Source organism: Coturnix japonica, chromosome 5 (genome assembly GCF_001577835.2).
Source record: "Coturnix japonica isolate 7356 chromosome 5, Coturnix japonica 2.1, whole genome shotgun sequence".
Taxonomy (NCBI): domain Eukaryota; kingdom Metazoa; phylum Chordata; class Aves; order Galliformes; family Phasianidae; genus Coturnix; species Coturnix japonica.
Window position 1 is genome coordinate 10,548,397 of NC_029520.1, and position 26,726 is coordinate 10,575,122.

Genomic DNA, 26,726 nt, shown 5'->3' on the forward strand with positions numbered 1-26,726 from the left:
CAAGGCTAAACAGACCCAGTTCCCTAAGTCTCTCCTCATAGGGGAGATGCTCCAGGTCCTTCACCATCTTAGTAGCCCTCCGCTGGACTCTTTCCAAGAGATCCCTGTCTTTTTTGTACTGGGGAGCCCAGAACTGGACACAATATTCCAGATGAGGCCTCACCAGGTGATCTCAGTATTCCTTTCTAACCTTAACCATCCTACATAAGAGGTGGCCCCCAACCATCGCTGTCTCCCCTTCCACTCTCCGTGCTTGTGAATGCGCCCCACTGTGCCTATAGGGGGCAGCCTCCGCGCCGACAGGGGGCGCTAGCCGTGTCCGCCTCCCCGCAGGAAGCCGCTCTGTGGTCTCAGCACATCCGGGCCGGGCGGCGGCCATGGCGGCGGCCAGCAAGAAACTCGTGTGAGCAGACTGGGCGATGTGGGGTAGGGGGATAGGGTTAGCGCTGTAATGGTGTCGTTTGGTTGCTTACAAGCTCGTCTTCTCCCCTCAGGTACCCCTTGTTCCAGCTGGGAGGTCCCCAGCTGCGGATTTTTCGGCCCAATTTCTTCATGCTGGCGGTGCGGCCCGGTGTGCCGCAGCCCGAGGACACCGTGCAGTTCCGCGTCTCTATGGAGTGAGTGCGGGCGGCCCTATATCCTATAGATATATCCTACAGATATATCCCATAGATATATCCCATAGATATATCCTATAGATATATCCTATAGATATATCCTATAGATATATCCTATAAGATATATCCTATATCTACTCTGGCTCTGTTTTGAACTTAGTTAAATATTTATACTTCTCCTTTTTTTCTTTCCCTATTGTTAAATACTCATCCTTCTGCTTCTTTCTTCCCCCCCCCCCTCCCAAAATGCCATCTCCTTGCTTAGAATGACAAAAGTGGATATCAAGAATTACCTTGAGAAAATCTATAACGTGCCGGTAGCTGCTGTGAGGACGAGGATACAGTACGGTAAGCGCAGTTGAGCAGTTCAAAGGGGTGGTTACAGTTTCCTTGGTCATCTTGTTTGTCCCTTAAAATAAGTACGTGCCACTTCACGTGTACCACTTCGTGTTTGAATGCTTTGATTAGGTTCCAACATCAGCTTTTTCTTTTAAAAACCTTAATTTAAAAAGCCTTCACATCTTGGCTGTTTTCTGACCTGTTCCTAGATGCGTCTGTAGTTGGTAGCATTTCCCTGTGAAAATCAGTCTCACTCACTTCAGAAGGAGCTGCTTTGTGAGTTCACCTGACTTGCACAGAGAGGAGCTGTTATGGTCTGACAAAGGCCACAGTGTGTAGAGGTAAAAAAGATACACAATTAGACAAGTAGATAATATCAGAAACACATCTTTACCATTTTTTTTCCCCCTTGTAGTTACCGCATTCCTGCTGTAGACTTGTATGCATCCACTCACTGTGTTCCTTCACTACAAAAAATAAAATGAAAAAACAAGAACCCAGTGCTACAAAAAAAAAAAAAAAACCACACACACACGCACAAACCCCCCTCCCCACATGTGACCACTCACAAACAAAGTGACCAAAACAACAACTCCACTTCTCCCCCCAAAATAACCCCAAACAAATAGAAAGAAAAAACAGCAAAAACCATTCCTAGTTATGCCAGACTCACGCTTGGTGAGCTAACTGAGCTAGGCTAGGATTGTGTACAATCACGTTCACATATGAACACTTCCTTCTCCATTGCTTCTCTGAATGCATTTTGTGTGCTGTTCAAAGTCAGGAATACAACTTCTCTGTCGTATGTTTTTGATTAGCAGGCAGTGCATTAATCACATAGATAGCGACTTGTTGGTCAGGACATCTTAGGCTGGATTCTTCTTTTTCATTCACTGACTAGGAAAGGAATTGAGTGATGTGTTTCTAATCTCAAGAGCAGGGGCAGTTTTTAAAAAGTCATAGGGTAAAAAGAGCTGTAATTGTGAATAAATGGAGAATGAAAGATAAAGCATCAAGCGGAGGTTGTAAAACTCAGAACACATAATAGAATAAAAGGAAAACAAAGATCATCTGCAATATATCTATTTAAACACTGAAGTCTTATACCAAAAACACTCCATTACAGCACTCAGTACAGAAACACTCCAAAAACAGCACTGAAAAATCTTTTTGCTTGTCCTTGTGACCTTGTTTCGTTCCTCACAACTTATGGAAGTGTTAACATGTATATAGTGAAGGATATAAGAGGAAAGGTTTAGGATGTCTCATCATTCAGGAGCTTTAATCCTCTTCCTTGCGGGGAGTAAAATGAACTTCTGAACACAAAGTGCATAAAGCGAAGGTGCTTTGTTTTGTTTCGTTGTTTTGTTTTCTTTATATGGAGTGTAATTTTTTGATGTGTCTGACAATACATCATTCTCATTAGCTGAGCAGTAAAAATTGACCAGTCTGAAGCTGCTCAGTGATTATTTCCTCATTATTTGGCTGAAGCTGTTAATGTTGGGAGGATAGTTTGTTTCTCCTGGCCTTGTAAACAGAAGAATTTTCACTTTGTTGCTTTGCAAACTTTGTGTTGTGACCATGAAGGCATGTCAGCAGTTTGAGCCTGGTGATGTCTCTCCTCTGCTTATATGTGAGCGGTGTTTACCAGCTTCAGTACATTTTAGTAATTGCAATATTGCAGTGTAATATGTATGTTGATATTGAAGGAGTAAGAGGAATCTTAACAAAAAATCAAGGTTGGTGAAGCACCCCCCCCACCCCTGCCCTTCGGCCTCCTCTTGCTTTTGGGTACTTGGAAGTCCTGTGTAGTTATAGATGGGCCTCTTCTTTTTTGCAGGTGCAAACAACAAGAGAAACCATAGGAATCAGAGAGTGAAGAAGCCAGATTACAAGGTTGCCTATGTACAGCTGGTGAGTTAACATGGATGCTTGCAGGGAAAGAAGAAGGAGCTGTTTATCAGCCAAGCTGGAAGTAATGCTTAGTGAATTGTCCAGTTGGCTGACTGTTTCTTCCAGTCCTCTAATGTAGACTTGTTTTTTTTTAATGTGTTCCAGAATGTATAAAGACATTTGCTGATCTAAATGACTTAGTTGAAAAACAAATTCAAACAGAATGTTAGTTTTCAAGTCCCGTTTTTGTCTGAGGCTTCTATGTAAGTTATGGTCTGATGTCATATGGTGCTGCTTTGCCAGTGAGTTTCACACTGACCCTGTACTCTGGAAAGTTCATGACTTGTGTGGTTGATTACTGAATGTCCAGTAAGTAAAAGAATATATTGTAAGGATAGGGAACTTTTTATTAAAGCTCTTTGGATGTCAGAGAAGACTAAGGCATGTTCCCTGAGGAGCTTTTAGTCATGTCTAATAAGTGTGCTTTGTGGCTAAAGTGGGTTCTAAAATGTATGTTGGTTGCCCAGTGGAAAAGGAGCTTCATGTTCTTATGAGTTTCTTTCGTAACAGGAGCACATTATAGTTCAGAATTCTCTTGGGCTTACCTGGCTACAAGGAAAAAAGAAATGTCACTCATGAAAGAAAAACCTTTCACGTACCAAAATTACATTAAAGGAATGCTATTTATGGTTGTAAAACCGTTTGTTCAAAGTTGTTGTTGGCTACACAACCTCAGTATTACTCTGTTCTGGGACACTGAGTTGGTGTGGGGGAATATTGTGTGGTTTTAACAGTTTAAAGACTGTGTAAGAATTTGCCTGGACCTGTGATGAATTGAAAGGTGTGCAGACAATGGGAAATAACAATAATTATTTTTTAATTGTTCAGTCTTTACATGGTCTTAGAAGTTTTTCTTTAAGCCCCTTTTAGGAAGGAGTGTGGAAGGAAAATTGAGAACTCTATTTTGTAGGCAGCCCATATCTATAAAAGGACAGCATGAAATGCAGCGTTGATAGAAAGTAAGTTTTATGTTTATATGAGGCCATTTACTGTGCTGGAGTTGAAGGCAGCCTCCTCTGGATGAAGGTTTGTGTTTTGACGACAAAGAAAACATGCCTTTTTCAAGAAAGAGTCTGTTTTGTTGGACAAATTCCCCCTCTTGGAGGGAAGGCTATTGTCTGTGCAAGGTTTTTGTCTGCAAGAGATTAGGTATGACTAATGTATTAAGAACACAGCTGAGGAATTGAATGTCAGGAGTGATTTTGTCTTACGAGTTACTTTCTCTGGTTGATGTTCCTTAGTAGGTAATTGGAGGCACTTTCTATTGTCGCAGCCTCTTGGTGGTGATGGCTGTGCTTTTGGAGTCTTGTTTCCCAAAACTGAAGCAGATGTGCATCTCTGGTGAACCTCAGTCGGTTCTCCAATTTTACTTGACTGTATTTAAATACAGTCTTATTTCTGTGTTTGTTCAGATGAGAATGGGGGTAGTCTGTAACCCACAGGCAAATTCAGGGGGAACGAATGGAAAGCAAAATGTATTTCTGTGTAAAGCCACTCATTTGGGACTGTTTCCATGTTCGTTTATTTCAGGTTAAATTTCTGAGATCAGAATAGTTGTCATCATCATATATGTAACCACGATGTGATGGAGAATTACCTGGTGTAGTACTGGAAGCAGTTGTACACCAGTAGTGCTAGGAATTGCTCTCTAGCCTCTATTCTGTCTGCTTGGCAAAATGCACTGTGCAGACCTCTGTGGTACTGTGGCTGAGGAGTGTTCCTGGTTCCTGAAAGAGCAAGTAGCCCTTGATATCCAACAGTATCATTCTAGATTTTTATAGGATGTGTTTTCAGCTATGCCATGAATGGAGTTAGGGGTTCACCTTTAAGTTCTTGTAGTGTGGCATCCTAGGTGAGGAAACCGACCTTTTGAGTAGATGTCTGCATGTTCTTCCTTCACCTCATCCCTGGGCTCTTTGCTGTTTTTCCTTCTATTGTAGTTGCCTGTGGATACTAATCTTTAGATTTTTTTCATCGGTTCTTTTGCTTTTCATCACTATTCCTTGTGTCTCAGACAGAGAGCTCCCAGTTTTGTGTTCACACCAGCTTTAAGTGCTGGGCGAGGCCAGAAAGCCAGCGCTGTTTCTGAAATGGAACGGTTTGCCTTCATTCTCATTCACAGTCTGATTCAGGCCAAAACAGGCCCTATGCAGTCCATTGTTAGTATCTGCCTAATTTAGGAAAGCTTGGTAACCACTGTAAAATCCTTTTTTAATGAGAATTATTTTGCATCTGCAGTGAGTCAGAGTAGCAGGGCTTTCCCACCATTTTTACCAGCTGTGTTTTCTCTCATAAATCCAGTTTCAAGTTAAAACTGCTTATGACTGGAAAAATAACTGCGTTTTTGGAAGGTCTCGGGTTAGTCTCCGTGTTGCCCACTAGGTGGAAGTATTGCACTTCCCAGTGAGATTCACTAGCAGCTCTAGTGTGGTTTACCTGAACGAAATGGAGCATATTTCTCTTGACTGCTTTTGCTTGATCGCTTCATAAAACATCACCTTATGTGTTCCAGCAGAATGTGCATATCCATTAACTTACTGCGAGTGTCTCAAAGGTGGAAAGTCGTAGTTGATACACCCTTAAGTGTCACAATAGTGCCCCAGCTGCTCCACATGTAAGAATTGTTGTCCTTTCTTTTCCAAATACTATTTCTTGGAGATTCAGAGCTGTTTACTTTATTCTCAGGCTGTAACTGGACAAATACATGATCAGTCCAAGCATAATATTTTCACACTAAAAAAATAACTCAAATCATAGAAGGCTGTGGATCAACAATATCTTGCCATTCCAGACTCAGCCTGCCTTTTTTCCCCTTCTGGAATATGATTAAGGTTTAAGTTAGAGATTTTTGCTTTTGCTATCAAATCCTACTTTTTAACTCTAATTTATTATTTCTTTAACTCAAATCAAATCTATATGTCTATGCCAAGTAACTAAAGCAACAGCCTTTTTGTCTGATGAAATTAAAACTATCCTGGTGTTACTTAAAAGAACTGCAAGAAAGAAAAGAAGTCACTGGTAAGCTTTACAGTTACATCAACATCATGGAAATGAAAAAGAAACAACAACATCCCCTCCTCCTCCTTCACTGTTCTCACTGTTAAGCTCAGCAGGTGTTAGCACCCGTGGGAGCCCAACTGTAGACAAGCCTCTGGAATCCAGACCTATTTTTAATTAAACCTGTTTTGAGAAATCGAATGGAGATGGCTGTAAAAAGGAGTCTGACCTTGTCAACGTTAGGACTAACACCTATTTAGCTACATGAATGATGGCACCGGTGGGAACATTTTTGCAAATGCTTTCTCCTTAGACCTTGCCTACAGTGTCCTGTACATGCTTAGTAATTAACCCATTTGCACATCAGATGTGATGTGGAATGAATTCAGAGTAAACTTGGATGCACTGTTTGCTCTACCATTCCTGTGTGGGTTTTGAAGCTGTTTCTGCATGCTGTTTTTCCATACATTTTAATTTCAGATGTTACCACATGCAATAGTAGGAGAATTGTTGAAATGCACTGGATTATTAAACTTAACTGCATTTGCTGCTACTGCTGGACTGAGTCCCGTGCTGTTGGGAGTCCAGCATTTTTTAGTTAAGGATACTATAAACATCACTTTTCTGCTAATTCTGAAGGACAGTAGTAAGTGCTTTAGAAGACTTCGCAGTTGTTTACATGAGCAGTGTTTGCTGCGTCATTCCTACATAATAATATCTTTGCTGACCTCCTTTTCCTAAACTTCTGAAGGGACTCAAAGGTCAGAAAAGTACAAGTGAGTTTGTGCTGGATAATCCTTCCAGCAATTTTCTGACATGAGGCTCAGCGTTGGAAAGGCTAACACTTGACTTCATGGGCCTAATTATGGTCACTTAACCTCCCATTAAAATGAATGGAGGCAATTTGTACCACTTGCTGTTGGAACTGCTACAGACTCTGGGAGCAAGGTGTGTTTTCACCCTTTGTAACCACTAAGACTTGAAATGTAAGTTAAAAATATATTTCAGTGTTTCGGTCACTTGTTATCTTGAAAGATAACAAGATTATCTTGTTATGATTATGAGTATGTAATGAATGAATAATGGCCCTGTGTACAAATCGGTTTTACATTTGGGTAAAGCTGAAATGAAGATTAGAGTAGTGCATCAGAAAAGTTGAATGGGTCCCAATTCTTTAATCTTAACACAGGACCACACATCTTAGTTGTGTACAGCCTTAGAATTCCTTGGAAGAAGGGAGGTCCCTGGAAAGACGCTACATTGAGAATACCAACATGTAAAAACAGCACATTGACTTAATTTTCTTAGGTACTTTTGTAATGCTTCTATGACTTCATTGCTTTATTTATTCTTTAACATTTTAAGACCTCATAAGAGGAGATGTGGAGCGAGAGCTTGTCTGATGGACTGCAAAGATAGCACCTCACATTGCTGCAGTGCCTGTAAAACGACTTTTTCACCATCCAGTTCCAAGACAAACTAAATTAGCTGAGCAAAATTGCCTGGTTTTTTTTGTTTTTGTTTTGGTCAGTATCTGTCTTTTTTACAGTGCTTTCTTTTAGCACATCTGTCAGATAGGAGGGTGTTCTCACTTTCTCCCACTTCCCCTGTGCTTCTGACTGAGGTAACCATGCTGGCACAGAAAGGAAGACCAAATCGTAGCTTTTTTAGAGTCCATGTCAGATTATGAATTTCAGTAAATCATTGAAGGGGAAGATCTCAGTTAAATGGCTTCCAAAAGGTAAAATGCTGAACGAAGATAAGGTTTGGGAGTAAGAACACAGAACTATGCGTCCTCTTTGAATATGCCACTAGTTCTTGTTCTGACAGTTTGGAAACCTTGTAAATCCTTGCTCTGATGAAGTAATTAGAAATTCTGTTGTTTGCTTTATTTTGGTTAGGATTTCATTTACTATATGGCTGGCAGGTGACTGCTGTATACAAGGGAAAGCTTTTTCAAAGGAAAATATATATCTGAAGCAAGATTGCATAAAGGAATGAGGATCGCTCTATTTCTTTGCTGGGAATTGTTTTGAGAAGGTGTCGTATGAGCTGAAACATTGGTGGCCTCTGGCACCATGTTGAAGATGCACCAAATATAAATATGCCTGGATAGACTCTCAACACTTTCTGTAAGCTGATGCCTCTTGGTATTTTTACAGTTTTGAAATACCCAAGATACAGGCTTCTTTTCAAAACTAGCTACCGAGCATGCACTACAGCTATTTTTCATACAGCTTTCATCACTGCAGAGTCTTACAGCGCAGTATTACTGCATAGTATTGTTACTTAAGATTTATCAACCTTCAGTTCTCAGGGTGTAATGTCTTGGCTGTTTCGAATCGTGTCTGGCTGCCAGCCAAAATCAGAATTTCTTCACAAGACAAGAGCTGGAAAGAGCCAACTTGTCTGTGCTCATTTTGATTTATTAAAAGACTCCAGATACAGATTGACATTTTTCAGCTCAATATTTGACTTTCACCAGCTTTGAAATGGGAACCGTGAGGGCTTTGATAAACAGCTGAAAGGTTTGCCTGGTTTCACTACACCCTCTTTGCATATCTTTTTTAATTTTTGATTCCCTCCTTTAAAAATAATAACTGTTCTGCAATGCTTAGTGAATTACCATGGACGTTGTTAGTATGCTTTAAGGACAGCTTTCCTTCATTTACCAATAAGAGGAGTGCTTTGGTGTTGGAAGCATACCAGAATGGAAGTGCTGCATAACAAGAACCCCTTACTACAGTGTTACCAGTATGAACAGTTCTCACATTTTCAGTGTAGGTGGTATGCCTGCCATGTTATTCTGAATTGTTTTCCAATGTGTTTAACTAAAATGGTTTCCACTCCAGGATGGATGAGTCCTTAGAATCAGAGCCTTATCTGTTCTATAGGTACGGGGAGGTTGAGCAACCTGCTTTCAGTACAGTTTAAAGCACAGTAATTTTTTATAATGTAAACAGATTATTTTCCAAATGCTTTGGCTTGCTCACATCTTGGGCAGCCCTTGGCCTCAAGAGTGTTTGCTGTTGATCCCACTGCAGGAAGAATTTCAGTAGGCTACAGCTTTGGGTTTGTTTAAGGACATTGATAACACCTATTTCTGTACCTCGTATGGAACTATGCTTCCGTTGTCGTAGGACAGCTATTAAAAGCATACCTGTTGGTAATTGAAAGGTACAAAAGAGCTGAAACTCCCGAGTGTACGTTGTGGAAAGGAAAACCATGATTTGTTCCAGTTGATCTTATCCAGGCTAGAATCTAGGAAGGAGCAATGTACACAGCAGCTCCCTTGTTGTTTTTGTAGTATGGTCAGGCTCTTAGGAAACCCCCAAGAAGTATGCACTACGAAAACAACTGGAGCATTGCTGCATATGAGTTGATATTTCCTAGATTCTAGTCTGGATAAGTTCAACTGGGATAAGTCATGGTTTTTCTTTCCAAAACGTATGCTTGAGGTTTAAATTCTTTCACAACTGTAAATGACCCTGTTGAGTGTATATGGCTAAATGGAACATAACACACATTCAGCAGGGTCAGGGACACAGTGGCAGGTTGTTTTTTGTTGGTTTTTATTTTTAATTTAATTATGTCGAATTTCTGATCCCAGAATGTAATATAGATAGCTGTGTTGTGGAAGGCTCATTTCATCTCCTTTGTGGAGCTGCTTCTTAATTGTGCTTCGGATTCGGTTACGTTTATTATTCAAATGTAAAGGGTAGATGATCTGAAAAAACTGTTTTCATCCAAGGCAATTAAATGCTATTGTTGAGATTTCTGTGTAGTATTCTGCCAATCAAGTTAATGTGTGATAAGATTTGCAAGCGTTTTAGAGAACAATTTTAGAGTTATGAATTATGAGCTATCAGTTATGAGCTTCATTATGCAAAGTCCCATATGGAATGCGAAGGAATGGAAGGACTGATATTGTTGAGTTTAATGAAGTTGTGCTTAGTGCAAACACCACTAAAAAGCAAGCAGATAATGTTAATGGGATAGAACATTTCCACAGAATAATGGTTTCCTGCTGTTAGATAAAAACCAGAGACCAAGCAAATGTTTATTTTCCAAGTGGGAAACATAGATCTGATGATGATGTTACACTAAAATGACTTGTCTTTTAGGCAGAATGACTGATGCAAATGTAATCACTTTAATCTCATCAGTGATGGATTAGACAGATTGTTCCCACTGTAATTATTTTTCACTGTAGACTTTTTTCCAGTTGATAAGAGACCTCTGATATCTGTTATTCTGGGTTCCCACATTACACCCTACAATAACAGCTGCTAGATCTGTTCTTTCTGATCCCAGGCGAGATTTAAACAACTATAACCACCACTCGTATCCCGAGTATTAACGAAATGAATGCTTGCTCTGCCATGTATTTCCCTGTTGGTGTGTGACTTTAACAAAACTGCTTATTTTGCTAATCTTGCTTTTACTGTATGACTCCCGCAACGTATCTGAGCTCGCTCAATGTCTTTGAAGAGGTGTCTGTCTCCTGACCATTCATTCCATGAAGAAAATTGCCAGTATCTTAATTTCCGCACAAAGAAGAAGAAGCAGAAAGCTAGTTTTTGATAGGGAGGGATATGTGTGTATCTCAGGGGAGGGAGAGCACTGGGAAGAGATGTTAAGAGGTACCATTTTGCACCAACAGGAATTCAGGGTGGTCTTTCATTGTAATTATTTGTGTCGTACATGTTGCAGAAAGGCTGGAATGCCTTTTTGACTATTTGTTTTCTCTTTTAGGGTCAAGGGAAAACCTTTCAGTTTCCCAACCTATTTCCAGAGAAAGAAGACTCAGACACTGAGGCTTTTGATGACTTCAGGAAGAAGTTCATGGAGAAAGAGCAGCAAAGCCAGAAGGGTGACCCTAGACGAGGCGGAGTCCCTGATTGGTTTGGACTTTGATGCAAGAAGCCAGCTGCCTTTCTTTAGGCCCAGAGGGATTTTAATCAGTAGAACTTGCACTCTTCTCAGAATGACTGAGGGTTTATTCCTGAGCAGTGCTTGCTAGTGGTTTTTTGTTTTTTTTCCTGGCTGTTTCTGCTCAACTGCAACAAAATGGCCCTAAAGAAATAAAAAGGTAAAATAAATCCGACTGCATCAGATCTTTCCTCTGAACTTTCTGCAATGTGAAATTGCTTGCTGTTTCTGATTGCAAGGGTGTCATTGTACTTACTTTCTTCTTCCTTCCACAGGTCATTTGAATAGAAGTAGGAGGCATTTTGTTTCCCAGGATAAATGTGTTTTGCACTGGATAGAATGTATAAAAGTCACGACAGGACAGCTGAGGGTTGGACAAAAATTTGTAGGTAATTAGACTGCAGGCTCAGGGCATGCATTTCCCTTATTGTTAATTACTGTGTTTTGCTGTCCCATGTATTGCCTTCCTTCCAAAGCTACCCTCTTTCCTGGAGATGTGTGCGTGGTCTGATTTCACTCCTTCCTTAATGGCTATGAGGTATTTTGGACATAGGGTCTTTTAGATAGACTTGTATCTATGTGTGTGTGAGAGATCCACAAAAGCCTCAAGAAATGGGCAAAGGTAGTGCACAGTCTCTGCTGGCTGTTGTGCAATGCAGGTAGTTGCCTTCTGTGATTAGTCTGCCCCAGGAACATTTAAGGGCACAGTTGTGCTAATATTCCTTCCCCTGCCCACAGCTACCTTGCAGTGCTGGCAAAGGTCCTGTGTAGACACAGTTGTATTGGCATAAAAAAGATTCTGCAAGTGTAGACTGTTTTGTGCTCTGAACTAGTGAAAAGACTCTTTTTATTTTTGTGGTGCACCTCCCTTTACTTCCAAGTTGCTGGTGCCAGGGCAGTGGTAGAACTTTTTAGTCCTTCAAGGCTGCCACGTTTAGGTTTTTTCATTTCTTGGCTCTGCAGCTGTTTCTCCTTGCTTTGATGAAGATAATTTCTCTTTCCCTTTGTCAAGTAACGCATTCTGCTGGTGCGTCAGGAACAGCAGGGTTAAAAAGAGATCTAGGGAGGACTTTATCATGGATGGAAGGATGTGTTTCTGCAGGCTGTTAGTTATAATGCTAGCATGTGCAGGGTTAAATGTGTGGCTCATGTTTCCTCAGCTTCTGAATTCTGCCACTTGGAGCAATTGGCAGGATTGTGAATGAGCCCTTTCCTTGAACACATCTACTCGGGTGCTCTCCATTATTGTTTCTTGTCTGAACTTCTTGTTTGGACAGCTAGCAAGATGTTTATAAGGAAACAGCTGTTCCCCAGAGAGACGATCCAAATAAGATTTTATGCACCCCCTTCTGTTCATTAGTTGCCTCTTTTCCCCTACTACATCCTCTCTGCACAACAGTCTGTCTCCTGCAGTTTGTTGCTTACAACTTCAGTGTTTCTCCCACCCCCATCTTTACCTAGCGTCCAAGGGGGATTGTGCGTGATGATCTGTGTGAGTTAGCTGGTGCTTAAATAGAGAGTTGTGCTCTGAGAGGAGGGAGATAAAGGAGGATTTGCTACTCCTAGCTTTCCAGGAGAGTTACAATAGTAGATGTGGAAAAATACTGAGTTCACTGAAAAATGTTTTTGTGTTTGGCATATCTGCAAAGCCAACACTTCAAGAGTTTTGTACTGACACGTAAAACTCCAGGTTAAATCAGGGGCTGGCCTGCAGTTTTAAAGTATGAGGATTGAATTTGTCTAGGTAAAAGGGTCTCTCTTCTGCTGTGAACAGTTTTCCTAGCTTTCCCCCCAGCCCCTCTTACTTTCTTCCTTTCTTTCTTTTTTTTTGGTTTAAATTAATGGGCTAGTTTTCAAACTTCCACCTCAGTTAGAAGTTGATCAGTAGTGGGTCTGAGTCTTTGCTCCTACTCTATGGTGTTAGAGAATTTGATGTTTTTTTTCATTGCTTTCCTTTCTGTTAGCTTCCGCTTTAGGTAACTCCATCTTTACCAAGGTGACAGTGAAATAACAAGAATTCATCTAGTGCTGCCATATAACTTCCTAGGTGGTTGGTGAGACTTGAACAAGCGAACAGACAGGTATGTGGTAGTTCTGGATAAGTGAGGGTGTATTTGATGTGTTAGGTGTAACAGCAAATGGAGATATTAGACACCAGGCTCTCTGCCTTCTGTGTTCTGGTTCTCAGGAGAGGTTGGGGTCACCAGCTTCTGTACTGCCATTGAGAACCTAGGCTGAGAGGAGTTTATTTGCAGTACCAAATATGCTCTAGGCTGAGAGAGTATCAAAAGTTACAGGGCAGGTCTACCATGCTTTACTAATCTGATTTCTCCTTGGGTGATTAATTTTTAGCTCATGTTCAAAACAGGTTTCTGACTGGAGTGACACAGAAGGGAAGAAAGAGAGATCAGTACACCCATATCTATATGGAGTTACAACAACCAAATTATGTCAGATACTCAAGCAACTTAAGAGAAAGAACATATGTTACCAGCTATCTCTATAACAGTGTACCTGTGAAATTAAGGTAAGATTAAAAAAAATAAAATAAGCACCCTTTGCTTTGGTGCTCAGATTTCCCAAGGAAGTGTGATTATGAAGATCACAAGTCCTTCCTAGTCCTTTATTGACTAGTGTTTCAGAGGATGTGCTAGATCTTTATATACATAGTGTTTCACAAGTACTGTCCCTCACACTGTACAGAGAGGTTAGAAGATAATGGAGATAACACTTGTATATGAAGTCAGAGTTTGTGCCATAAACAGAGAAACATAGCAGATAAGTGAAGAAGCAAAGACAGTGAGGTCTCAGAATTATGTAGTTGTGTTGATTAAATCGTGCTCATTCCAGCACATCCTGATGTTCTGGGTGATGCAAGGGATCAGCAAATCCTATGAGGTCACATGTAGCCCTGCTTTCAGTGGTGTCAAGCTGTCCTTGGCAATGTCTGTCACCATACCTGTGGCCAAGAGTTCAGATGTACACGTGAGTAACTTCTCCAAGGACCAACGTAAATTTGGTTGAGGCTGATGTTCGCTTTAGTGCAGGAGAAGCCACATCCCACACTTGGCGTGCACAGCTCTGCAGCTGCTGGCTTCTCTGACGTGCAGGGGAGACGTTTCCACTTTGTACGTGCACAGCCCCCCAAAGAGAGCAACGTGCTGGAACAATCAGCAGATGCGCAGTTGCCTGCGTAGGCCACTCTGGTGGAGAAAGGCACCCAGCTATGATGAGAGTTGTTGCAACCATGCCGTTAACGCTTCAGAGGGAACACACAATTGCTTTTGTTTACTTATATTTATTTATTTTTTTTACATCAAACCGAAATGAATTACAGGGACGGTGGCTTTGTGAAGTGGCTTCTTTGACATTATAGCTTTGAAATGAGTTTGGCACTGTAGCTCCTGCTCAGTTGGGTACTATGTAAAAAGAAGCGTGGATGTGCACAGGTGGCAGGTGAGAAAACATCTGTCTGTTCTAACCCATTTGTCACCTGAGCCTTACTACGTAACCTCTGAGAATGCAAATATTTCTCTTCAAGAGGTTGAACTAGGAAGGCATGTAGTACAGCTCAACTGGTAAGTCTCAGAGTTCTATTTTCTGTGTATAAGCCACCATGTGTCAAATATGAACTACATCCTGCAGACCAGTGGCCAGTCTTTGTGCATCATTCCCTCTCTGTTCGGCTACCTAATGGTTAAGAGAAAAGGCTAAGTAAAATAAACTCTAGAAATGAAGCAAATACAGCTTCATGGTGTATCTAGCAAATATTCCATAGCAAATAGTTCTGTACAGTGGAAAGTCAAGTAGCAGGGAGGGTAAATGGTTCACTTTCATGGAGACATTAAATAAGACTGGGAATGGGTAATCCAGAGCTTCAGATGTCTGTTTCCGTACTGGGACTACCTAATTACACATCTGCCAAAAGAGGAAAATTCAACAGTCTGATCCATTGTTGTCCCATTGTTGCTAAATATTTGAATGGATGAAACAATGGGAGAATTACGCTTGCTTGATCTAAAGTTGTCTTGCTGTGAGAAAGTGTTCATGACTAGAGAACGCCTGATCTGTTGAGGTTATCTCAATTATATGAAAAAAAAATCTGGAAAGGTATTGAATTTTCACATTCTAAGACAGACTGTTGCTTCTTCAGCAGTTGCCTGTTCATTGGCTTGAAGAGAGAGCTAAGGGTTGGGTAGGGGATGCCTGCTTACTGTGTGAATCAGGGCAAGGTGTACAGAACAAGCGCTATGTTAGGAGGGTTGGAAGCCATCAGGCTCTTCTACTGACAATGCTGCTTTTGCCTGAATTAGAGTTCAAGGTCTGCTCGGAGTCCAGTTTAAAACACTTCTTTGAGAATGGCTTTCCAGACACAAGCCTTGGCTTATGTGCCAGTACTTCTTGGTGCCATGGCTAAAAAGGAGTATATATCATAATACTTTTTGACCTCCTGAATAGCACAGATCATAAAATTCCATGCTGTGTTTTCTGTGTATAAGCTAGAAACTTGAGGTTTAATGTTACCTGGCGTGGGTTTCAAGGCTTGAACTTGACAAGCATTGCAGGACTAGTTAAATTTCTTTAAAATTAGTTGGGTCCAAGCATCATGTTGTCATCTCAGCTGTGCATTTCTTAAAGCGGTTGTAATAGGGAAAAATGGGCATTACTGTTTAAGATGCATGTGTTTGTGGAGAAGAGAGGTAATTCTTATAAATATTATTTTCTTTAAATGGGAAAGGCTTTAGAATAGCCGAGATGACATCCTAGCTCAGCCATTTCTTTTAGAGTGACTTACGGCTGTTTAGACAGAATTTAGCTCTTTGTATATAGTACGGCTTATCAAAGTGTGTGCTGCTGTTGAGGGCACACCCAGCTGTAGAACTCAGGAGAGTACTCTATGGCTTAGGGTCTGCTACAAAACTAATCGTTTTAGTTTCAAAAAGTAACTAATTATCAGTCTCTTAAGCTTTCTTGCCTTCAGCTGTTAGCAAGTGTAATGAATGGAAAGTGATTACAACTTTGGGGGCTTTGTGCAGTACTGAATTAGGCATTGCATTTTATTCTGTGGCGGCCGGTACTTCAGAAAGGATCTTGAGGCCACACGTAGTATTCTGGGTACATAGGTCTTCCTTGGGATCTGGCCCTTACATAATGCCATCAGTGCTTCATTTTTCCAAGGTTTTGGGATTAAGAGTCAGACCAGTGTCAGTGATTCAAGGCTTGGAAGAGGTCCTTGTCTAAAAAAAGGCTGGGGAAGCTCCCTCTGTTGAATCAGTGTGGTTTAAAAGCATTTTGACTGTTGTCCATTTGTACGTACCTTGAAAAAAAGTAATTCCTGTGAGGCAGAGCATACTTTAGCATAGCAAGCAAAGGTGCAACAAGGCAAAGGAAATGAGTATTCTGGAAACAGAATGACTGTGGAGTGGGCAAGTGAGAACCTTATTAAGGGAGGGAGAGGCCAAGGAGTTGTTCTGGATCACATGATGCATTTTCAGTGAGCCTGTGCTGAAAATGCAGAGCCTGTGAAGGGCCTCCTAGGTCAAACAGCCCCTCTCCTCAGAGACTGCTGCAAACGAGCTGTGCCAATGCTTGCATACATGGCAAACCCAGTGTGTGGTGTGTCACAACAGCTGTCAAAGACTGGTCATCATACCCAGAGTCTCTAAACATCCTGTTTATCCCTGCAAGGAGGAACACTTGATTGAAAGATAAATACCAAAAAAAAAAAAAAAAGCAACAACCAAAACTGGTGCTAGAAACAACATTTGCCCTTAGGCTAACAAACCTGAAAACAAAAGAAAATAAACACGGGATGGAGGCAAACAGATTTCCACACAGGGCCAGATTCTAAAAGGGATTTAGGAGCTTAGCTTGTTTTGGCATGCTTGAAAAAGAAACAGCCGTCTGGGTGCCAGGATTCTTTGGGCTCTGTATGTGTGCACATGCATCAGGGGGAGAGCGTGGGGAAAGGCGAGGTGGCTGCGGTGTTGTGCGGGGGACTGGAGGACATTGGAGCTGCCAGAAAGCTTTGTGCAGGGTCACCCTTGGGGCATAGCTTGTACATTTAATTTTTTTCTTATTTTCTATTTTTCTATTATTATTATTATTATTATTTGGGAAAAAAAATAGCATACTGAAAAAATCTCCACATTGGCAGTGGGTTTTTTTTTTCTTTTTTTCTTTTTTCTTCTTTCTTCTCCCTCTGTTTGTTTGTTGTTCATTTGTTGCTGCACGGGAGGTCTGTTTACTTTGCTCAAGAGAATGAGGGACCCAAGAGACGCTGCTCTGCATGCAAAGCTTTTATGGAAGGGGCTAGGGGAGGAGAAGGGGAGGAACTTTCCAGGCCTTATGAAACATAACTGAAGGAGTCTGTGGGTTGTTTCATTTACTTTTCTGCCCTGTCCACATAGGGCCTGGTATTGCTGTTGGTTCTACAGGTATAACTGTGACATGGCTTCAAAGGTGGGTCTCACTATTAAGGGCCCATTGGGTAAATCTCTGCAAGGTTGTGCGAGGGGGTTTGAGAAACTCTTTGACCAGAAATTAAGGCTCTGAATATCTTCTGTCTGTTCTGCAGTGTGAAACATTCATCCCATCTGACCGTGGGGTCTTTACTGGCTGGTTGCTTTCAAACTCAGTCTTATCACCTTCCTGTTAACCCTTCTGAATAAATTTGGTCCTGAAAACTGAGGTGAATTCAGCTGTGCCATTAACAACCTCCCACAGATAAGCTCGACTCAGCCCTTTGGTCTAGCAGTGTAGTGCTTTAAAGGGGACTTCTCCAGAGCTGTGCATTTCATGATTCAGTCAACTTCTGAATGCCTCAGTTTCTGCAGCTGGGCTTAATAGATTGTGTTCCACCTGGAGGAAAGGAAATGCAGGCCCGCGTTGCTCTGTTAGCTTCCTTTCAGCTGGCATCTCAACAGGAGATGGCATCTCAGTTTTGTCTAGTCACCCTTCCTTGTGACTTACAATGGGAATAACATGAAAAGGACAATAAGGAAAAAACTTTGCTGTGCAAAGGGGTTGAATGTCCTTAGGTTGACAAATGAAAATGTCCCCTGGGATGCTTCTATTGCGTGTATTGTTGGTTCTGAGCACTGAGAGCTGATGAAGTGGACAGCTTACTGCAACGTGCAGGAATTCCTGATGAAAATGATGGATAATTCAAATGGAACAGACTTGAGAGTAATACTGTGTTCTGCCATTTGTAGTTTTCTTGCCCTCTTCTGGCTTATAAAATATCAGAAACAGATGGGTCTGCCCGTAACTTCAGTCTTGCTTTTGAAGCACCTTTTTTTCTAGCACCGGTCTGTTCTTCTCTACATCCTTGGTGCACAGCAGAGAGGATAAAATGCTGACTGGAAGAAGGATTTTGCCTGCTTTTTTGAGTTGACAGTCTGTGATTCTTTTGTCTGTTTCTTGTTTTAACCCATAAGAAAATTGCCTGATGTCCCGGAACATATTTCTGTGTTGTAAAGGATCCTTGGGACACCACGTAGTGTGCTATTCTGCGTCCAAATGGAAGGGGTGTTGAAGAGCCAGCTGTGACTGTGGTTGAAGAAGCAAAATAAGACTTAATTGTGAAAAGTGATTGGCAAGCCCATAAATTTTCATTCTAGAAGAGGGGAGAATGAGACTGAATGTGATTAGAGATGGACTATCAAGAAATATCTCACTTTACCATGTTTGTGAGTGGGGACTGTCAAAGAAACAAAAGAGAGGGCAAGATAGAAACTGTTACAGAATTATTTTCACTCAACATTGAGTTGTTTAGTGTTGTGCAATTCTTTACCACAAAATGTCAAGGCCAAGAACTGCTGCATGCAGACACACTCTGGCTGTTTCTGTGGATAACCAAGATATCAAAGAGCTAATGGTAATATTAAAAGAACAAGAGTTATGGGAAGTCATCAGTGTGACATGTGTCACATCTGTCAAGGCATAAGCTGACTCCAGCGGATGGAAGTGGGGATAGGAAAAGACTGATTTCCTTGGGAAATAAAAATAAAAATAGCCGGTGAGCTGTCTCTTGCAGGGTTTCTTTTTCTGACCTCTGGATCAGCTTCTGTCATGTTTGAGAATCCCAGCCAAGACAGAGCTTGAGAAGGATGGCAAGTTTGGCAGCTGGCTCACCTAGAGTATGCCTAGCTGTGTGTTAGACCATGTGAGAAGGTGTAACACCTTCTGCATTCTTCAGCTGCCAGTTGTGAACACCCTTCCCTGAAAGGAAAGGTCATTTCTGTGGCTTGTGAATCAGGAGAGTCAGCTTCCCTTGTAAGACTACTCAGCGGAGTTTGGATCAGTTCCTTAATCTCTTCTTCTGCCTTGGCTTTGTGTTGTAGAAATTATTCAAGGACGGTCACTTCCCCAACAGCGCTGCTGTCTGGCTACCATTTAGGAGTCCACAGTGAGAAGTGTCCCCTGTATTGTTGGGGATGTTGCACTACACAAAATATCAGTATACTGAGGTGGAAGTCTGGCTTTCTAGTTTGCTTTTATTTATATGTTTTTTATCTCTTTGAACTGTCAGGAAGAAGTAGTGTGGGAGCTTTGAACACCTTAGCTGTGGAGACATGCCGTTCAGTAACAGCTCCTCAATAAAAGAGCTGTTTATTTTTATTGCATTTTCTTTTCACTGTTTTTAATAACTATAAACAACCTCTGTGCAGAATGTATCTGGAAACTTACGACCAGCTGGGTTAGGGGGCCTTTGTATTGATTTCAGTCCTGGGAAGAGGAGAACATAACAGGTCCCTGACTGCTCCAGCCACTTCCTGCCTGCCAAGGAATGCTGGAAACAGAGGTCCTTATTGCACAAGTAATTAAAGGTTCATCAGCCCTACCTCTCTGATTGCTTAAGGCCATTGTAGTAAGGGACAAATACTCCTGCTTGCTCACTGTTATTTGTTTTCTGCTTGCTCTGTTTTTCTTGGCCTTAAAAGAGGAATTATGAAGACTCTTGAGTAGGATCTGGGAGTGCTGTGGTCTAATGCATTTGGCTGTGGCTCTGGGCATGTTGTGGAACACTCTAGTACTGAGAATTGTAATGTCATAAGTGCTCTCTCTCTCTTCCTGCTTCTTCCCCAAACCCACACACCAAAGATAAGTGCTTTGAAGGTACTCAAAAAGCAGGTACAAGCTGCTCAGGCCCTGGCACAGAGTAGATGAAGAAGCCAGATGTGGGAATGTCTGTAGAGCAATACATCTGAATGGCTGAAGAATCTTCTGGCTCAGCAGATATAGGGATCTTACTATAGCTGAATTGGACTCCAAAAATGTAAAGGGAGGCTTTTCTTTGGAATTTATTTAAGGGTTTCCATTCTCTTTCTGTGGACTGAATTCTGAGGTCAAGATTTTTGACTATTTTCTCTGCATTGTAAGTGAGAAAATACTTTACTTGTCTTTTAAATAAACATTGAGAGATATACGAGCAGGAGCCTCTTAAAAACAAAAAGCGCTCTACTAAAGACTGTGAGTCTTTGACAGAATCACAAGAGCAGGGCAGAGTGAGCCACCCTTTAACCATCTGTCCCTTAAGATCTGGTGTGTCTTATTTCTCTTGGGAGCACAGCCCACAGACATGAGAAGTCGTGTTGCTATCCTCCAGTTTTTCTTTCTGTGGATGAATGATCACCAGCACCATCAACAAAGCGAGCACCCATTGCTCAGGCTGTCCTTGTGCCTCGAGAGCAGTGGAAGAAACAGCTGAGGAATGAGAAGAAAAAGAGAGCTGGCTTTCAGCCCTGTTGATCCAGGAATATTGTGAGTGAGTCTGGGAATATGGCTGGCAGAGGATGAGAATTTCACTCGCTCCTGGGGAGTGTAGAAAAGGGATGAGCTTGGACTGTGCTTGATGCCTGCACCCGTGAAGCCTCCTTGTTGCTGAAGACTGTCCCAGGGAGCCTGGCTGTAGGGGTTTGGCTTTAGCTCAGGAACAGCTTGGGGCACATGTTGGGTGGGCAGATGGAGCGGGTGATGGAGATGATCTGATGAAGAAGGGGAAGTGCAGAGTGAGAAGCAGAATGACAAAAGGGCAACTGTGTGGGTGACCCAGTGGGAGTGGAGGAGGGCAATAACTCATCTCAAGAGGAGTGAGAAGCCAGCAGAGAAATTGCCTGGAATAATCGGCTGAGGCAGAAGAAGGCTGGTGGGAATGATGAGGTCTGGCAGACCTGAGGTTATTCTCCATGTGTGCCTGTGAAGGAGTCAAACAGCTTCTTGGTCAGTCTGCAAGGGCTGCTGATCAACAGCCCTGGTGCTGGTCGCAGCCCTGCATGGTCCAATCATTAACCACACGGCAGAGCAGAAGGGGCATCTTTGGAGGTCTCAGCGGCACGGCATCTCGACACATCGCAGCCCCCGTTGCAGCAGCCTTACAACAGACACTGCGTAATGGTCTGTTTTGCATTTGTATTTCATTTGCCTCCCATATGGGATCAGTTTTTCTCTTTTCTTGATTTTTTTTTAATAGTGTTTTTCCTAGTCATAATAATCAGTGTTTCCCCGCCCTCCCTTCATTTTACACAGCTGGCTTTGATTGGTTTCAGTCCTACAGATGCTCCTGCGGACTGAGAAGAAGGGGCAAAGGTTCCCTTCCTTTTCAACACGAGGCAGGCGGCCTTGCCGGAGGGATGAGGAGGCCCCCGCGCTCCCGGACCCATGGACTCTTCACCCCAGCTGGCCTCTTGTGCATCTGCTGAGGTTTGCCAAATTGCGAGGTAATTTCTCTGCCGAAGGCCTGGAGAAGATCATAAGTCACTGATGGTGTGCATGCCCATTCTCCTGCGCTGTTTAAAAACAACTGTTCTGGTAAGCGAGAGGGGCAGGATCCCCAGGCGCCATGTACTTGCAGGCTGTGGGTACAAAGGGCCAGAGTGCATCTGTGATCTGGCCTGGCAAAGAGACCTCGGAGCCCACTGGGTCTGACTCACATTTCTGTGTCTGTGTGCAATCAGACTTGCGGCAGCTGCAGCCCCTTGTGTCTGACTGTGCAAGGTATGTGGTACTTGGTGCAGAACACATTTAACCTGTGCAACCCCATGCAGCTTGCCACCAAGAGGAATTTTTCGTCCTGGCAAACGTGTGAGTAAGAGGCATTCTGCCTGCATGAATTGGCGTGGAAAACAAATTGGAGGGTGGATAGGCAGACTTTCCTGATTTTTAGGGTGTGAGTCAAGCAGAAATTGTGTGGCAGGGAGAAGAAACTTCCCTCAGAGGCAACCTAATCCACAACTGCCCGGTGTGGGGTTTCAAGCAACTTCCTTTGAAGCAGCTTGTCCTGGTCACTGTCGGAGACGGACAGCTAAGTCAGTGGTTGCTCAGCCAATGTGTTATGGCTATTCCTGCATTCCAGGCACCATCCAAGAGAATGAGACATAGCATTGCACAAGACCGAAAGAAAGTAAATGTTTACAGGCATAACGCACATTTCAGCTTGTTACATGTTCCTGAGCAGTGAAAGAAATGAAACAATAATTAAAACAGGTCCCAAGTCTCAGTGTGTATCTTGGCTTACAACACAGTCCTCTTGGAGCGCTGCCTCTGCCTCTTTCTGATCCCAGCCTGAGCAGTACCACTGGGCTGTTGCATCCAGGTCAAGGTCTTTCCAGTTAATTCAAGTACATTATCTTTCTGAGAACTGGAAAAGCTTTTTTGGTGAGGGGGCTTTATGGTTTGCAATAGATGTGGGTGTTCTTACCTCAGATAGAGGCACTCATGCAGGAATCTTCTTGGGTGACAAGATCCTTGCGTCAGATGTCAGAAGTATCAGTGAAAGGGAAATTACAGATGGATTTATTACCATGGGAGCAGGGTGGAGAAAGTAGAATAGCAGAGTGGGAGAGGTGTGGACCATTTTAAATAGTTTATTTCCTGAATTATCACTTTTTAATGGTCTAGTTCTGCCTTCAGTGAAGCTCTGTGTGTGATAGAGCAGATGTAGTGAAGAGCTGTATCGGCACACCTGACAGCTGTGCTGGGAAGTGAGCCTGAGTAACTGGCTCTGCACTCCTTCAAGTACAACATTGGTCCCGGCACGGCTTGGAGGCTGGGATGTCTCCCTGTTGTGAGTCCATTGGGTGGGGAGAGACAAGGGCCTCCGCTTGGGTTGTTCTGCCCCTTCTTTTTAAGGAGAACAGCAGAGGGCTGGGAAGGTTTAGATTTTCACGGATCACTCACTCATCACTTCATCCTTTCTGCTTGGTGCAAGGAATTAGGGAGAGAGCAGAAAGGTGAGTAAAACACCCCAGAGATGCTCTGTGAGTGATGGTCCCTCTATATCTCCACCTCCTCCCAAGCTGTGAAGCGTCACCCTGTCCTTCACACTAAAAGAAAGCCTTATGTCACCCTGAAGGTTAGTTCTTGGCAAGCAGAAAGGGCTTTTTAGTAATAAGCAGCCCACTATGCACATGGCAGAGGGAGACAGGCCTCCACACATGCATTACACTGGTCTGGGGTGTAAGCTCAGCATTCGCTTATGAGCAATAGCCCTCGCTGCTGACTCACCCACATTGCTTTTCTTGGTTCCCTTGGTTGAGCAGTGAGCTGGCCAGATATTATTCATTCTACTTGAAATAATAACTGAGAAAATTGTCTATTGGAGGTATAAATGTCTAAGACTTCCTGCGAATGAAGTTCAAAAAGTGTGGCAGTAGCTCATGCAGCAGAATGTCTCTAAGAGCACACCTACAGCACAGGCTGGTGCCTGTATATCAGGCAGAGCAAATGCCCATGGCCATTGCTGAGTCTGCACGTAGATTAGATTTGTTTAGCTTCTAAAATAAAGGGTAATTTTAAGTAGCAGCAGCTACATGGCCTCCTGTCTTATGTGACCGGGTTATTTAAAGTTCTTGTTGTTAAGGAGAAATGCTGACTTTTCTATAAGGCAAGCTGCAACCTGCTTCTATGCAATATTCTGTTGTAGCTTTTTGCTAACTTTGGATAAATAAGTTTTGATTAGCGAGTTGCTGGATTTATTCTGAAAGCAAGCGGTAAAGTTCAAATGAAGTCAAAGGTGGTGTTGGGAAGTTGGCCAGTGTGCTTTTCAGTCACTAAGTCAGGAAAAAATGTTTCATATATGAAACTGATGCTTGTGTGCCTTCTAATCAGAAACAACTTATCATCAGCTCTTCAAAGTTTTCGTACAGTTAAATCTCCTTAGAAAGTTGAATAGTGACTATTGTTGAGGAAAATGCAAAGCAACTGAGCGGTATTATAAACTTTTATTGTTGTAGGTTACATAGGGAGAATATTGTGGGAGTTCAGGTCCCAAGCCTTAGGCATAGGGTCGCAGATCACAGAATCATTAAGACTGGAAAAGTCCCTTAAGATCACCAAATCCAGTCCGCGCTCCATCCACACTGTGCCCACTGACCGCATCCCTCAGTACCACGTCTCCACAGTTACTGAACACTTCCAGGGACAGTGACTCCACCACCTCCCTGGGCAGCCTGTGCCACTGCCTCACCGCTCTTTCTGAGAAGAAATGTTTCCTAGTATGCAACCTGAACTTCCTCTGGTGCAACCTGAGGCCGTTACCTCTCATCTTAGTCCTGTCACCAGTGTTGGGATGTTATTCTGTCCTTCTTCCATTGAAGTTTCCTCAGTACAGGGCAAAACAGATGGGCATGATGGCATTTGTTTGAGAGCTATCAACAATCTTCCTGTAAAGATGATCTGCTTTGATCATACTGGGGCAGTAAAGGCTTGTGTTTGTAAAGAGGAAGAGCCAGATTTCCAGAAGTCTGGTATTTTACAGAATGCTTGACACAAAAGCCGTAATTGTGGGATTTGGGTTCCCTTGTTAAGTCCTTATGCTTTCAAATTCTTGGAGCTAATTTTCATTGACAATAGGAACATTCCTTGAAAAATGCTGATGTAATGAAGTACGTGCTACTTGAGATTAAAAGATTTATCCAGTGAGTCCTTTTTGAAACTTTTGCGAAGTATCTTAACATTTTTATGTTTCTCCAACTGCCAACAAAATCACATTGCACCACACAGTTTGCAACATTAGTCAGATTTTGACACTGGCTCACGCAAGAGGCAGCTTTCACAGTCAGGAATCATAAAATGTTAAAGGAATCGCCATTATTTGAAAACTAGACACAGTTCAGTGAAGCAGATGGACTTGCTGACTGTGACTTAGGAGGTCTGTAGCACAGCTGTGTTGACAGGGATTATAGACAATCAAAATTGTATATAAAGGGCATGCCACAGTTTTAGTTTTAAGCATATTGCTAACATTTAATGAAGTATGTAACCTTATATGGTTTACGTATTTTTGTACTGTAGCTGCAAGTTATGCTAAGGCCTTGACTAAACCATCCCAGAAATCTCTATTGCTATTTGTAATGCAGGCACGCAGACCTAGAGTGCCAATAAGCCTTTGATTGAATCTTGATTAATGTAAATACACTAAGCCTGTAGGTGCCATTCCAGCCTAGGCAGCTTCTTGCAGCTTTTAACCATGTCCACATCACAGTCGGCCCCTTTGCTTCAGATGATTTCCAAAGACCGACTGAAGAATGTTTGGACTTGTTTTTGAAGGATCAGGGATAGAGCTGTTTCCCGAAGCCCCCTCGCTGCCTTGTTTGCAACACCATCCAATAAAAATTAAGCCCTGAGATAGAAACTTAGGGAAGGAAAGAAGGAAACAGAATTCTGTATGTTTCACAACTGTACTCTCTGATCCCAGGAGAAAGGTTGGGTAAGAAATGATGTGATCTTTCTTACATATCTGCTTGTCTTCAAAGTTCTGGGCTAGTTTTCTTTTACAAGCCAGGGCTCTTGGCTTAGGAAAACAAGTTGCCAAAGTGTTTCAGTTCATTGCTTTAACCAAGTGGTTCCTTGACTAACCAAGCAGAGGGTGTGTGCATCAGCACAGTGGGTAACCAAGGAGAAAATGGGATGTGTTTTGGGAGGAATAAGGCATCTCAAAGCATGATATATGTTATGGGGATCTAGACGAATGGGAAAGACCAAAGCTGGTGCATGGTGGTATTTGGTGCCTTTGCACCTGTTGGTGCCCAGCTGTGTCCCAGACTAGAATGTATGCTGAACATTTGTAACTGCTTCTGTGTGTGGGATGGGACAGGGTTTTCCAGCACGAGAACTGGCTTCTCTGGAAGTAAATCTGTGTGACTGTAACACTCCTGTCTACATCACCGCCAACACTTGCTAGAAATTCTGCTGTGGGGAAAACTGTAACTGCAATGGCATGTGATGAGAGGAAAATGTGGTGATGAGGAAAATATTGCATGGCTTTTGTCCTTCCTGCTATGGTAATACTCTCCAGTGTCTTCTCCCTGAAGATGTCATCTTCAGTCTGGTTTACTATATGGATCTGTATACATAAGAGGTTACATCCTCTCCCACTGCCTTTCTGTCTATGCGTTGTGTTGCAGATAGCCATAGACTAGTACTGCTACTGCTAACAAGTCTGCCACTACTGACTGTGAAGGGAAGAATAGCTAAGAACTTTCTAACCTACACACGTTTGCCCCTTCTGTGATAAGGTTCATGCCCTTCAGTGGCGAGCATCATCAGAGCTTCATGTCTCCTTTTGGCTGTCACAGCAGCATGTGAATATTGTGGTTGGTACCTTCTTGGCTTGGGTGTCCTTGCACAGCAACAACACAGGAGATGGAGCTGATATTCTGGAATGTGTTGCAGGCTGGCAGATGTTTGGTTTCTGCTGTAGGTCTGCTTTCAGTGTTCATCCTTCTCCAAGATCTATACGTTAAGGAGCTTTCCAAAACCACCTGCCATTCCTAATCTTTCCCACCTACTGGATGTTCCTGGTAACTGCTTTGCTCTGACTGCTCCAAATGCCACTCATAGTCTGGAGTGGCAGAAATCCTGTAATTGCAGGCTGGGTGGTTTAGG

General features: G+C 42.5%; 1 protein-coding gene across 1 annotated transcript; it reads left to right on the plus strand.

The window, feature by feature from the left end:
• Nucleotides 1–293: 293 nt before the first annotated feature.
• Nucleotides 294–11,023, plus strand: MRPL23 (mitochondrial ribosomal protein L23). Its single transcript, XM_015863843.1, has 5 exons — nt 294–403; nt 495–617; nt 883–965; nt 2,797–2,870; nt 10,662–11,023. The coding sequence occupies exons 1-5, from the start codon at nt 378–380 to the stop codon at nt 10,821–10,823; spliced, it is 468 nt and encodes a 155-aa protein (XP_015719329.1). The 5' UTR covers nt 294–377; the 3' UTR covers nt 10,824–11,023.
• The last annotated feature ends 15,703 nt before the right edge of the window (nt 11,024–26,726 follow it).

Excerpts from the sequence above, each read along its gene's own strand:
- MRPL23 (XM_015863843.1), top strand. The coding sequence starts at position 378 with ATGGCGGCGGCCAGCAAGAAACTCGT. Across the intron at positions 618-882 it reads CAGTTCCGCGTCTCTATGGA|AATGACAAAAGTGGATATCA; the intron begins GTGAGTGCGGGC and ends CTCCTTGCTTAG. Across the intron at positions 966-2,796 it reads GAGGACGAGGATACAGTACG|GTGCAAACAACAAGAGAAAC; the intron begins GTAAGCGCAGTT and ends TCTTTTTTGCAG.